Source organism: Haliaeetus leucocephalus, unplaced genomic scaffold, assembly GCF_000737465.1.
Source record: "Haliaeetus leucocephalus isolate CR32 unplaced genomic scaffold, Haliaeetus_leucocephalus-4.0 Scaffold51, whole genome shotgun sequence".
NCBI lineage: Eukaryota > Metazoa > Chordata > Aves > Accipitriformes > Accipitridae > Haliaeetus > Haliaeetus leucocephalus.
In genome coordinates, this window is record NW_010972487.1 from 758,037 (window position 1) to 770,038 (window position 12,002).

At 38.9% G+C, this 12,002-nt stretch overlaps 1 protein-coding gene across 1 annotated transcript in view; it reads right to left on the bottom strand.

Annotated features, from left to right (window-relative positions):
• Positions 1–312: 312 nt before the first annotated feature.
• Positions 313–12,002, bottom strand: part of WHSC1 (Wolf-Hirschhorn syndrome candidate 1) — a 62,506-nt gene continuing 50,816 nt past the window's right edge. Inside the window, exons 11-21 of the mRNA XM_010577338.1 lie at positions 11,713–11,913; positions 10,862–11,041; positions 9,645–9,801; positions 8,113–8,318; positions 7,617–7,720; positions 7,079–7,348; positions 6,867–6,983; positions 4,920–5,061; positions 4,097–4,203; positions 2,282–2,486; positions 313–1,367 (exon numbers count right to left, since the gene is read on the bottom strand). Of these exons, the coding sequence (XP_010575640.1) occupies positions 1,099–1,367; positions 2,282–2,486; positions 4,097–4,203; positions 4,920–5,061; positions 6,867–6,983; positions 7,079–7,348; positions 7,617–7,720; positions 8,113–8,318; positions 9,645–9,801; positions 10,862–11,041; positions 11,713–11,913 (1,958 nt within the window). The 3' untranslated portion in view covers positions 313–1,098. The remainder of the gene's footprint in view (positions 1,368–2,281; positions 2,487–4,096; positions 4,204–4,919; positions 5,062–6,866; positions 6,984–7,078; positions 7,349–7,616; positions 7,721–8,112; positions 8,319–9,644; positions 9,802–10,861; positions 11,042–11,712; positions 11,914–12,002) is intronic.

Sequence of the window (12,002 nt, forward strand, 5' to 3'; positions counted from 1 at the left end):
AAATTGTTCCTTACGTGCTTCTTCAAAAATCTATTTCACTTTTAATTAGTTGTTTTGAATTTAGTTTTTGCACTTCAGTCAAGTTTCACCTTCTGTTTCATTCATGGGGTTTTTTTTTGTTCCTTGTTGGGCATTTTTTGCATTCTCACAAAGTTGTAACGCTTGGACTCCAAGCATTCCAAAGAAATGTTTGCCTCTGTGTTTTGCTTGACATTAAGGGGGAAAAAAATCGAGTAATTTTTTCAAATGATTGGTTTTGTAAGATTTATTTTTATTAAGACACAAAAATCCTGGAGTATTGGGCCTAGATTGCAAGACAATATCCCTTTAAATCCAGATTTGTACAGCTCTGCAAGATCAAGTGACTTCGATTTTGCTGGAATGAAATACAGGAAAAAACAGTATAGAAAAAAATCTCTTACAACGTAAGATTTCCCCTCTCTGATACAGGGTGTGCCTCTCCCACCATGCACTGTATTTCTTGGTGGAAGGATATTTAAAAACATGTTTGTTTAAGAATCATTGGAGAGCTATTTTATAAGAGCACAAACAAATCGTTATGTGTGTGGTTATAGTGAGATACGCACCTGGATCATGAATGGCATTCAAGCACTTGCTCAAAAACACACAAGGCAAGCAAATCTCATTGGGACCACAGATGAAGCCATTTCTTACTTAAAAGGACTCGAGAGCTAATAACTTCTTTCAAGGATATACTTACTATTTTAAACATCTGTTGGTTGACAAATACTACCTCAAAAACCTATGGTTACGCCTACCTGGTTTGATTTTAACCTACCTCCAACGTGAAAGTATTTTGGAGGGAACCTTTTACATTCGTAACAATTCAAGTGTAACTGTAATGCTGAGTAATAAGTTTGGTTTGTCCTGAAATTTTCTGAACTATGCAGTTCGTTATCAGTGCAGAAGCAGCAGAAGACTGCTGTGGTTGGCTCAGTGGATTTATAAAAACAAAACAAAACAAAACATTCCCCCCCATGTAACCTTTACAGAATATATGTAAAATTGTGTCCTTCCCTGGTCATATTCACAACTTATCTACAAGATAGTGTTGGCAGTAGAAACTGCAGTCCATGACTATTTGCATTCAGCTCTCATCCATCTGTTCCTCTGCTTTCTCTTAGGCTTCAACTTGTTCAGTTTTTTGCGGGGTCTCTCAGTCTTCTGAGTTTCAACAGAATCCACCCCGAGAACATGTTCAGAGCAGCATAACTGTCCATTCAACATAGAATTTAGTACTGTCCCGTCTTGGTGTTCCTTGCAGAAAGAATTTGGGCAGAAGTGGCAGAAAGAAACAGACGGTTTGCCACACACATCACAGTGGTGCCAAGGACACTCCCACTTTCCTGCCATCAAAAACAAAGAGTGCATTAGTGGGGAGGAAAACTCGTCACCGTCTTTTAAAGAAGTTTTGTGTTCTGGCAGCTGAACAACGCACGACTTTCCTGACAAAGGAAGATGAGACAACTACTGGGGCTAATCTCAAAAATCAAAATGCTACAACATACTTCTAAAGCTCAACTGACAGCAGTAAGTAGCAGACTTGACATCCTCTCATTTAAATACAGCAGTCAAGTCCAGCTAGAAGAAATTATTCAGGCTTTACTCAACAGCTTTTTACAGAACTTGTAGGCTGGTAGAGTATCCAAACACGCAGTCAACTGCTGCCTACCATTACGACGCTCACCTGTTTGTTGCAAGTTTTGCTCAGGGACGGCTGGTGTGCTTTACCTACGGACGCTCATTTGTCCCAGCATATCTTACCAGTCATTGTTTCACTTGTTTCTGGGATAACAGGCTTTGCCTGCTTCACTTCTTCATATCCCACCTAACATGGCTGACTGGAACCAGGTAACTTCTGTGGTATCTGGAACTGCAACCTGATGTGTGCTGCCTTTAACGTTTTCCTACTCGCCTTGTTCCAGATGCTATTGCTATTCTTTTGGCTTGAACTCAACTGGCTTCATGTGTTTCGTAGATATAATCAACTTTCCTGTGACAGGGCCACAGTGCTCTTACGGAGTGATGTACTCAATTACCTTGTAAAACAAAAGGCTCATTTTGCCAGAGAGGCAGGAGGAAGGCCATAATTTTGTCTCCATACTCAAGAAGAGCTCCTACTTGATGCATGAATGAAGTTCTCACCATACGAAAACCATGTTTTCAAGATGGCACTCTTGACAAGGTTTCAGTGCAATAATAAGTGAGGTACCTGCCCAAGTTATTTATTTACGTAAGTTTAAGAGGCAAGCTGACTCACCAAAAGGACGTTTCACCAAACCAAGACAGGAGAGATGATAAGCTTTAGTACAAGATTTCCTGTCGCACAATACCAGCTGGCCTCCATCACCACAACGGAAACAATCATCTTCAGATTCTTTCTTCCCTTCATTTTTCGTTCTGCGTCTCCGTGTTCTCTTTTTGGTCTTTTTGCCTTTTTCTTCTGAGGCATTAGTGGAAGAATTCTAAAAGAGTAAGATGCAAATCTGTAAATGCCAGTTTTGCAATGGAAAAATATTACACAGCCTAGCAAAACTGTTGGCATGTCTGGCAGACCATGCCAGGCAAAAATTTGACTTGGTGCAGACATGTCCAATGCCTCACCACACCTATCTGTGTTGACAGTGAAACCACACTGACCCTTGGGAACAGTCATCTGAAACCAGGTCTTGTCCCTACAATCCTACTGGAAAGCTCTTCCACTTTCTTACCACTGAGAAAAGGTCTTCCAATTTCCAGTCTAATCTACTTGCGGCCAGTTTACCCTCATTTTGTTTTTGCACCACCAATCACTTCACTTCAATATCCATTTTTCTCTTCCAGTTGTGTATACTCATGCTGGAATTACTAAAACCAGCCTCTACTTCTCTTTGAGGAACAGACACAGAATTTCAGGAACTGTAGCTGTGCCCATAATGCTAGAAAGAATATACCAAACCTTATCCCTATTTCAATCTGACATTCTGCTGCTTGCACTTCAACTCTCCTTCACCAAATTATACAAAATTCATTCTGGGTGTTTTTTCAACATCCCTACCACCATTCCCTCCCCTCACCCCAGTGATCATTGCCTACTTTCTTTAAAATTAGCCCATTCTATCTACCAATGCAGACAGCTCTGCAAAACTGAACTGTAACATTTCATTTCTTCATGGCTGTCTCCGTAAATTGATCACCAGCTTATGTGAAATCTCACTAAGCCCATCCCTTAACAAAAACCGGCTATGTGAATTCTGGAGATTTTAAGTCTACCCTCTGAAGTGCCTGATACTGAGCAGTGTGAAAGACTGCATGAAGGTGCAGCCTTTCTACATCCACAGGTGAAATTTTTTTCTCTTGGCAATGTACTTGTGCCTTCCCTCATACTCCCATGCCAGCCCTTCAGGAAGCCCCATCAACTTCTGCTGGATTATGGGTTTTACATTAACCTGACATGAATCATACAGGTCATTTCTTGATGTAATTTGGTATCATTCAAAACTCACCATTTTTTATTCTTCAGTTCAACTAAATTTTGTTTAACAAATCTTAACAAAATAATCATACTTTAAGGTTTAGATGGGGGAAATATAAACTGCAATGTCAGAACAATCTCACTGACTATAGTTAGGCTCGTTCTTAGTCAGTTCCTAGCTCCTATGACCCTTCCCCTCCCCATACTTCAAAAAGGACAGGGAAGGTTATTCCTTCTGCAACCCCTTTTTTAATATGCTTTTGATTCCAGAAGCTAGCACCAGTAGCTAGCAGTATTTCTTATTCAGGACCCAAAGTAATTAATTTCTCATAGGAGAAAGTGGGAGAAAATATTTTAGGTGTTCCCAAACCCAGTATCACCTGCTGTACTATTACAGCATAAAAATGTATTCTTTAGCACCAAGGTTATATTTGGCAAAAGAATGTTTCCATCTTCCCAGCAAGGGAAACAGTAAGCTTTTTCCTCAGAGGACAGCTAGCCTCTGTTCAAGCAGCATTAACCCTTATCATAACATAAAACTGGTCCACCAACACATACCCCAAAAAAAAAACCAAGGCTAGTAGACAAGACACCTTCAAAATCTCTTGATATATTACTTGCCTTTGGTCTGTCCCCAAGAAATCCACTGCAGTTTGGGGCACCACATTTGCAGACTGTTTTTTCATTGCCCAGACAGTCGAGGTTGTAATTAAAAGTCAGCTCTGTCCCTGAGTGAGAGAAGACATACCCTTTCATTATGAAGGACAAGGTAACAAAGTCTATCAAAATTATTACAGACAAAAAAAGGTTTCATTATCTGTCTTCTGGTTTTGTACTTGCTTGCTGATCTATTATCGAAAGATTTTCCCCCTCTTTACTGCTCATAAGCACTGACAATGATAAACTAGATGCCAGCACAGCATGATGTCTATGCAATTACATTTTAAAATAAATCGGTTTGACTTCACAAAACTGTGCATGTGTCTGGTCTACACACACACATTATATATATCTATGTATCTATACAGCTAGAAAGAGCTACAGATAGATATATGTGTGTGTGCATGTGTGTACACAAACCAGAACATACATACTTTTAAACAGCCTCCTACATCCACTCCTTAAGCTTATTATCTTCACTTGAAAAGATGCATTAGTACTATTAGAGATCTCTAAACCAAAAACTATGCTCTACAACATGAAGTGAATGCAAGGATACTAACTAAGGGGTCTTTGGTGTTCCCTTAGAAGCAAGCAACAAAAAGCAGCCATGGGACTCACTATTAAGAAACATTAAGGCAGATCACAAAGCATCTCTTCCGTGTGCTGAGTTCTCTACAAAAATATTTGCACTGAATCAGTTAATCCATGACCATCCCACTCATTAACTGTGCAAAAGGTTTAACTTAGGGTATTAAACCAAAACCAACATAAGCTGATATACCTGCAGGAATATCGCACACAGCAAACAGGCCGACACGAGTGTCTCCATTTACTGTCCATTTTAGAGTTTCACAATTTGGTTGGCAGCTGTGATTCATAAACCGAGAATAGTTTCCTTTGGGGCCAGCATCAATAATACGGTCCTGGAGATCAAACGAGCAACAGAATGAATGCCATTTTTTCTCCCCCTCTCACACACACACACAAAAATTTCCATAAATTATTTCAGTAGTTGCATTCAAAACAGACATGGTGTTGCTACCCAGAAGCACACAAGCAAACCGATGGTATATGTTGTATTGAAAACTGTAGTGTCTCATGTGGCCTGGAATGTGACACTCCCAAAGCAATACTTGTGCTCTAGCTCACATTTTCCCAGAACCCATCGTAGCCACACGGCAGGATAAGTGTTCTTGTGAGCACTGTGGTGGTCATATTAAAGAACCCCCTCCCTCCAGAAAGCCTCAAAACTCAAACTCAGTCCATTTACCTTTTACTTCACATTCACAAAGCTGTGACGCATTTACAAATACTGTGCTTTACAATATTTACCAAGTCACTGCATGATTACTTGCAGAGATTACCAGTTTCTCACCAGCTTGCTTTCCCCAAATCAGCCTGGTTTAAACAAAAACAAGCTCTTGGTAAACTAAAAAATCCCATCCCTACACACAGTTACCTTTTAATTTCTATCTCCATTAAACCTATCAGACATTAACAAAATAAAATAAAGCCTTGAAATAGCCAGAACTGTGTTCCTTTGCAGAGCTGCTTAAGAAAGCTTTGCTTATTTATGAAATAGTATTATAGTTTCCTTCTAACTCATTTTTATAACGCACATGTATGATTGTCATGACTATGTGCACATACATCTAGCCACTCTAACTGCATGTGCAGCTCAGCCTCATAATTTTTGCAAGATAGAACCACAATGAGCATTTATTAACTACGGCAAGTCAAACACATGTTCAGTTCAGATATTTAATGCACTGACATTGTATGTCAGTTTAGCAGAGGGGTGAGAAACTTAAGTGTTCAGAGGAACGCGGTTTCATCATTCTCAGGTGATAACTCCTGTGCAGGAGCTCCCGTGTTACAGGACTAATGAAAACAGTAGCTGTGGAAATACGGAGCAGTACAGTCTCGAGCAAAAGAAAGGTGATTAGGACTCAAAAAATATGCAGGACTGACAGCCAACTCTTGTTTTTCTCCTAAGTAGCTGTTTGGGGAATGAAGCAATATAATATATATTATCAATACCCCCTGCTGTCTGGGTTCTCCCCTTTCTTCCCCTTCTCAGGAACAAAATACTCAGAGGTGTGCACACAGAACCACAGATGCTGGATTAATATGCTGCATTAATTAATGTGCTGGATTAATTTGCTGCAGAATCAATTTGTGGAGTGCTGGCTGGCTACTAACGCAGATAGTGCTTTCAGAAAAGAGTTTCTACAAAAGCACAAGCCTAGTCTTGCTGTAAACAAAGAAAGGGACAGATAGTTGCAAAAAAGATTAAATGCCCAATGTAGGACACAGCCTCACAACTATATTCCACACCACTCTCAAGTGACAATTTTTTTGTTGTTGTTGAAATTTTAGTAAAAGGATTGCTAACAGTAATTCCTTCACCCGTATCATTACCATTTCCCAAAACTTCATACTTCCTTTTAAGACTAGGCAGTTAAATACTTTTGCCGTACTTGATTTCAAGCAACAAAGCACAATTTATAGAGCTTAATATATACTTTATTACATTACGCAGTTAGAACTAATAAGATGCATTATATATATAGAATGGAGCAAGCAGGCACAGAAGATACAACACCGCAAATATTTAAAACTGGAATTTCAAAGGTAGCAGAGTGTCATACGAAGGTGATCAACAGAAGGAAAAGAGATCAAAATAATGTTATAATTAAACAATGGGGAAAAAAGTAACATACTCTACCTTATCAATAGTAAGCATATAGAAGTGGGTAATGTCATTTTCATGTGCATATTTGATTCTTGCCATACATTCCTCTTCATCAATCAGCTCCCCAACATACTCATTCACAAACTCTCCCTGAAAGATACCAGGTATCACTAGTAAAGTATATACCAAACCCACAAACAACATCACAAGTCACCAATTCTTTTCTAGGCAAGAATGATTCATACCTTTTTAATGTCCCTCTTAGCGACCAGACCCCAACCTTTCCCATCGGTTTTGATGATCTTTGTCTCAGGGTATTGACGTTTTGTAAAGCACTGGTTTTGGCACCGTTCTCCCGCTGGACAAACTTGTGGATGGCATTCGTACATCAGCATCCTATTTAGGCACTCAGAATCAAAGCCACAAGGGTTTTCATCTGTGGGTTTGCAGTTGCACTTGGGAATCTCAGAAATGTCAGCAGTATATATCTGCACTTTACCACAAGGTTTGTTCACCTGCACAATACGTTAAAATAGTTCAAATATCACTTTAAAACATTTGAATTTATTCTAAGAGTTATTGCAGTGGTTACTGTAATACTGTTAATTTGTTTTTGCAACGCTAGATGTTCCAATGGAAGCAAAATTTCATCATCTCATAACTGTAAAAGCACAGTCACCAGCACATCATTACAACCTCTCCTCCCCATCTCACCACTCGGCTCTTCCTCTCCAGTGCTGGCTTAGACCTTTGAGTATCCAATGTAATTTCCTCAAACTTTACCTTAATATGCTTGTATGGTGGAGGTTTACGTTCACTTTCTTGGGTTTCTTTGGCTTCTCGCTGTAGCTTTATTTCTCGAAATCGAGCTTCAGCTTCTTGCAAAGCTAAAAAAGATTGTTGTATCAACAGAAATGCTAGAAAGAGGATTACTCCCTCAAGTTGACTTGCTCTTTCCCGTGTGTGTTAAACAAAGAATAGCCTTCTACTTCCTCGTCCCACCATTCAATTTTCTTGCAAAGAATGCTTCTGGAGTGTTAATGCTCTTAACAAATGTATCAATCCTACCCTTTCTGTCTCCCAGTTACACTCATCATTTCCTTTCTGGAAATTAAAAAGCATCAGAAATAATTCCCATTAGATGCTAGTCTTCTACAAGCCATGAAAATAATGCTTTCATTCAGAGTTAGTAATGTACAAAAACAGACCCAAGGCTATGTATGATGAAAGCAAAGCATGCATATCACGAGATTATTTTTGTTTACTTATAGCTACGTACCATTTTTGAAGACTTTTCCAATTCCTTTGATCCCCTGGTATCTACTCCCTCTGTCTCCCTCCATATAAGGGAACACCCGTGCTTGGTGCGTCCAATAGTAATCCTTAGAACCAAAGAAAAACACAGGAAATTCTCCGATTTCATGCTTCATTTTCTGGATATTTGGGGGAACGTTTTTCGGATGGCAAACTTCTGCAGGCCACCATCTAGCACAGAAGTACAAATAAAAAAATACAGCGTTTCAGTCAAGCTCTTTTTGCAAGAGACAGTTTAACAAAATCACCCTAAATAGCTGTTCTGGTTTCAGCTGGGATAGAGTTAATTGTCTCCCTAGTAGCTGGTACAGTGCTATGCTTCTGAGCTAGGTATGAGAAGAATGTTGATAACACACTGATGTTTTCAGTTGTTGCCAAGTAGTGTTTATACTAAGTCAAGGAATTTTCAGCTTCTGATGCCCAGCCAGCAAGAAGGCTGGAGGGGCACAAGAAGTTGGGAGGGGACACAGCCAGGGCAGCTGACCCCAACTGGCCAAAGGGGTATTCCATACCATGTGATGTCATGCCCAGTATATAAACTGGGGGGAGTGGGGCTGGGGGGGATTGCTGCTCAGGAACTAACCGGGCGTTAATCGGTGGGCGGTGAGCAATTGCACTGTGCATCATTTGTATATTCCAATCCTTTTATTATGACTTGTCATTTTATTAGTGTTATCATTATTAGTTTCTTCTTTTCTGTTCTATTAAACTGTTCTTATCTCAACCCATGAGTTTTACTTCTTTTCCTGATTTTCTCCCCCATCCCACTGGGTGGGGGGGAAGTGAGTGAGCGGCTGAGTGGTGCTTGCTTGCTGGCTGGGGCTAAACCATGACAACAGCAGTAACTGATTATTATTTCCAAGATCTAAGTGGATTTAAAATCCTTTCCTCCCCCCACTCACTAGACAATGGGAGAAGACAGGACTAGAAAAGGAAAGGCTGACAGTCAAATCTGTGGGACTTTTGACAGCCTGCAAAATAAGCACACACATAAAGCTCCTTGCATCTGGTTAGCAAAAACATCTTTAACAAGGCCTGCAATCACTGTAATTGTCAAAGATCAAGAGACAGCCGATAATAGCTATTAATGCTTTCTAGGGTAAACCCCACCCACCTTTATCTCACTCAAATCTCAATGAAGTGTAAAACACTGACAACCTGAGTGACTTATCTCCCAGCCTGCAAGGTAGTAATTTAGCCAATTACAAGTTATACCAGCTTAATTATTTGAAGAGATCTCTGAAACAAAAGGGGTTGAAGGCTCATACACTGGAAGCAGATGTCAGAAGACTAGGACGAGTCCTGTATGGGTAATGCCTTGGCCGAAACCAACAGTGAAGCTATGAGTCTTTGAACTTGAATTTTGCAAGTGGTCCCTAGTTCTCAGAGGAATGAGAAATATATGTGCAGCAAGAAGGGCCGACAGAAGCAACCAATTGTATGATCCTTAATTAAACATGTCAGTACTGTAAAACAGAATAAATCCCTTCATCAGACCTGTAATTTCCCAGTTTAACCCAAATAATATCCTGGAAATGGAGCTTCTTTCCCGCCCTGCAGTCATTGCAGTACCAGCTCCCATCTGGCATTTCAATGTTTAAACAGTCTGGGTGAAACGCTGCAGGACATGACTCGCAGCACAACAAGCTTCCTCCTTCAGAGAAAAAAAAAAAAAAAAAAAGAAAAAAAGAAAAAAAAAGGTTGAAAAACATCAAGACAAAAATAAAAGTTTTGCATTCCAACCAGGTTCAAAGCAGTGCAATACACATGTGGTAGGTTCAGTTAGAAAATAAATAGTTAAAACATGCTGGCCTGCAACAAATACATGTTGTTTCATTGTGTACAAAACCCAAAAGATCCTTACTAATTTGAATGCCTGGCAGACTCAGATTAGTAATACATACAACATAACAAGCAAGCTAGCGATAAAAAAGCCAGAATAGTGCACCGCAAATTATAATTACTTTGTTTTACTTTAATGACTACAATATATTTAACATAGTTTAATATATATTAATATTCCACTGTATGCAAAATTTTAACAGCAGAGTTCTCATTTTTTTTTCCTGGGGGGAGAGGGAATGAGGCTGTTAGTTTGTTCCATGAATTACCAAGTGGAACGTTTGCTGCAGCTTAAAAGCTGCTATGCTGCATGTTAATTTGTTAACAAATCAGGTAAACTTTCACTGCTACAGTTTAATCAGCACTATGCATTTTGTGGTTCTCAGTAAGAAATAAATTTATTGTACAACATAAACTAAAACACCCTTAATTAGTGGCACTCCCAGCAACGACTAATACTGATTTAATTTACTGTCTGCTGCTAAACTAAAAGCAACTCTTAAAATATTTATGTTTTAATATTATGTATTAACGATAAAGAAATACAAAAAGCTTCAGTACATTCAACACGGGAAAGAGTAGAGAAATGCTTCTCATTATTTGTCTCTGGTAAAGAATTAAATCAGGCTTCTGGTTGCTGGACAAAGTCCAAGTAAAAACATTTCTTAATAAATTATATCTGCAAAAAAAGGATACTCAAAAACTTGAAGCAGCACGAGCCAATCTGAAGTTATTTCTATATCTAACAGAACCTGACTTAATACGCCACATTTCTAATGATTTTCTATAAACAGATTAGTAAAATAAAATTTAAATTGAAGAATAAAACGTTTTGATGCTGCATTTACGAAAAGAGTTTTACATCAGTTTACCTTTTGAACACACAAAGCACCAGCTCACATTGACATGCGCATGATGACTTTTTCCTTTCATGGCAGTGAAATGATTCGTACAAACAATGCTGTTGGAAGCGATGACTGCACATCCCGCAGCAATGCAAACGTCTCCAGCATGGTATGCAACAGGACAGCGAACACAACGCATCATCTTTCCTAGCAAAAGCAGAACACTGCCATGTTATTTTTGAACAAAACTGATTTATTATTTGACCTAAAAAATAGTAGTACTGCCTGAGGTAGCCTATAAACACTCAAAAATATACCAGTTATGTTTTCAGTCTGCATATATGCATTTAGCAACAACACTGAATTAACAAAGGTTTTTAAAGAACCCTACACTGAATTTAAAGCACTATAATATTTAAATGTGAAGGCTTTAACTATGTACACCAGGGTAGACAAGCTTTCCTCAGTCATGCAATTTTGTCTACAGATGTTGCCCAAAGCTAAAAATATGCACAGAATCAAATGTCTCCACATTCGGCGAGCTTTGCTGCAGTATTTGTACATTCACAGGTCTTGCCCTCACTGTGCTCAGCCTGTCTCTCCTCATCATACATGCATTTGAGATTTCATCCTCTTTGGAGAAGAAAACATGGTTAACTATAGGTAATTGAAAGCTAGTTAAAAAACAAGAACACAAGTAAATACTAATGTTGACTAAAATGATTCAATTATTATTATTTTTTAAATTCTGAATCAATCAATAGTCCATGCATGCCTGAAAAATTGCAGCTAGCAGCTATTAAATGGACAGATTCCTTACCTTAACATAGCATACACAGACTTAATTGATCAGTCATAGAAACGTAAAATGAAACTACCTTTTGAAATTCGTGGATGTGAGGGGTTACTAACATGACAACTTAGGCAGCTGTGGAGAGGACATCGAAACCCCCTGTTCTCAAACACAGTAAGATGAAATTTTTTCACACAAGCTTCATGGTAGAATTTTCCGCAGTGGGATACAACACAGCGTTTCACATCTGCCTTTCTCTCTTTACACACAAAACACGTATGCACACCTAGTGGCAAAAGTAATAAAAATAATGTAACTAATTTTTCATCCAAACACGTGAATTTAAAATGCTTCTGTTGTGAGATTTTATTATGC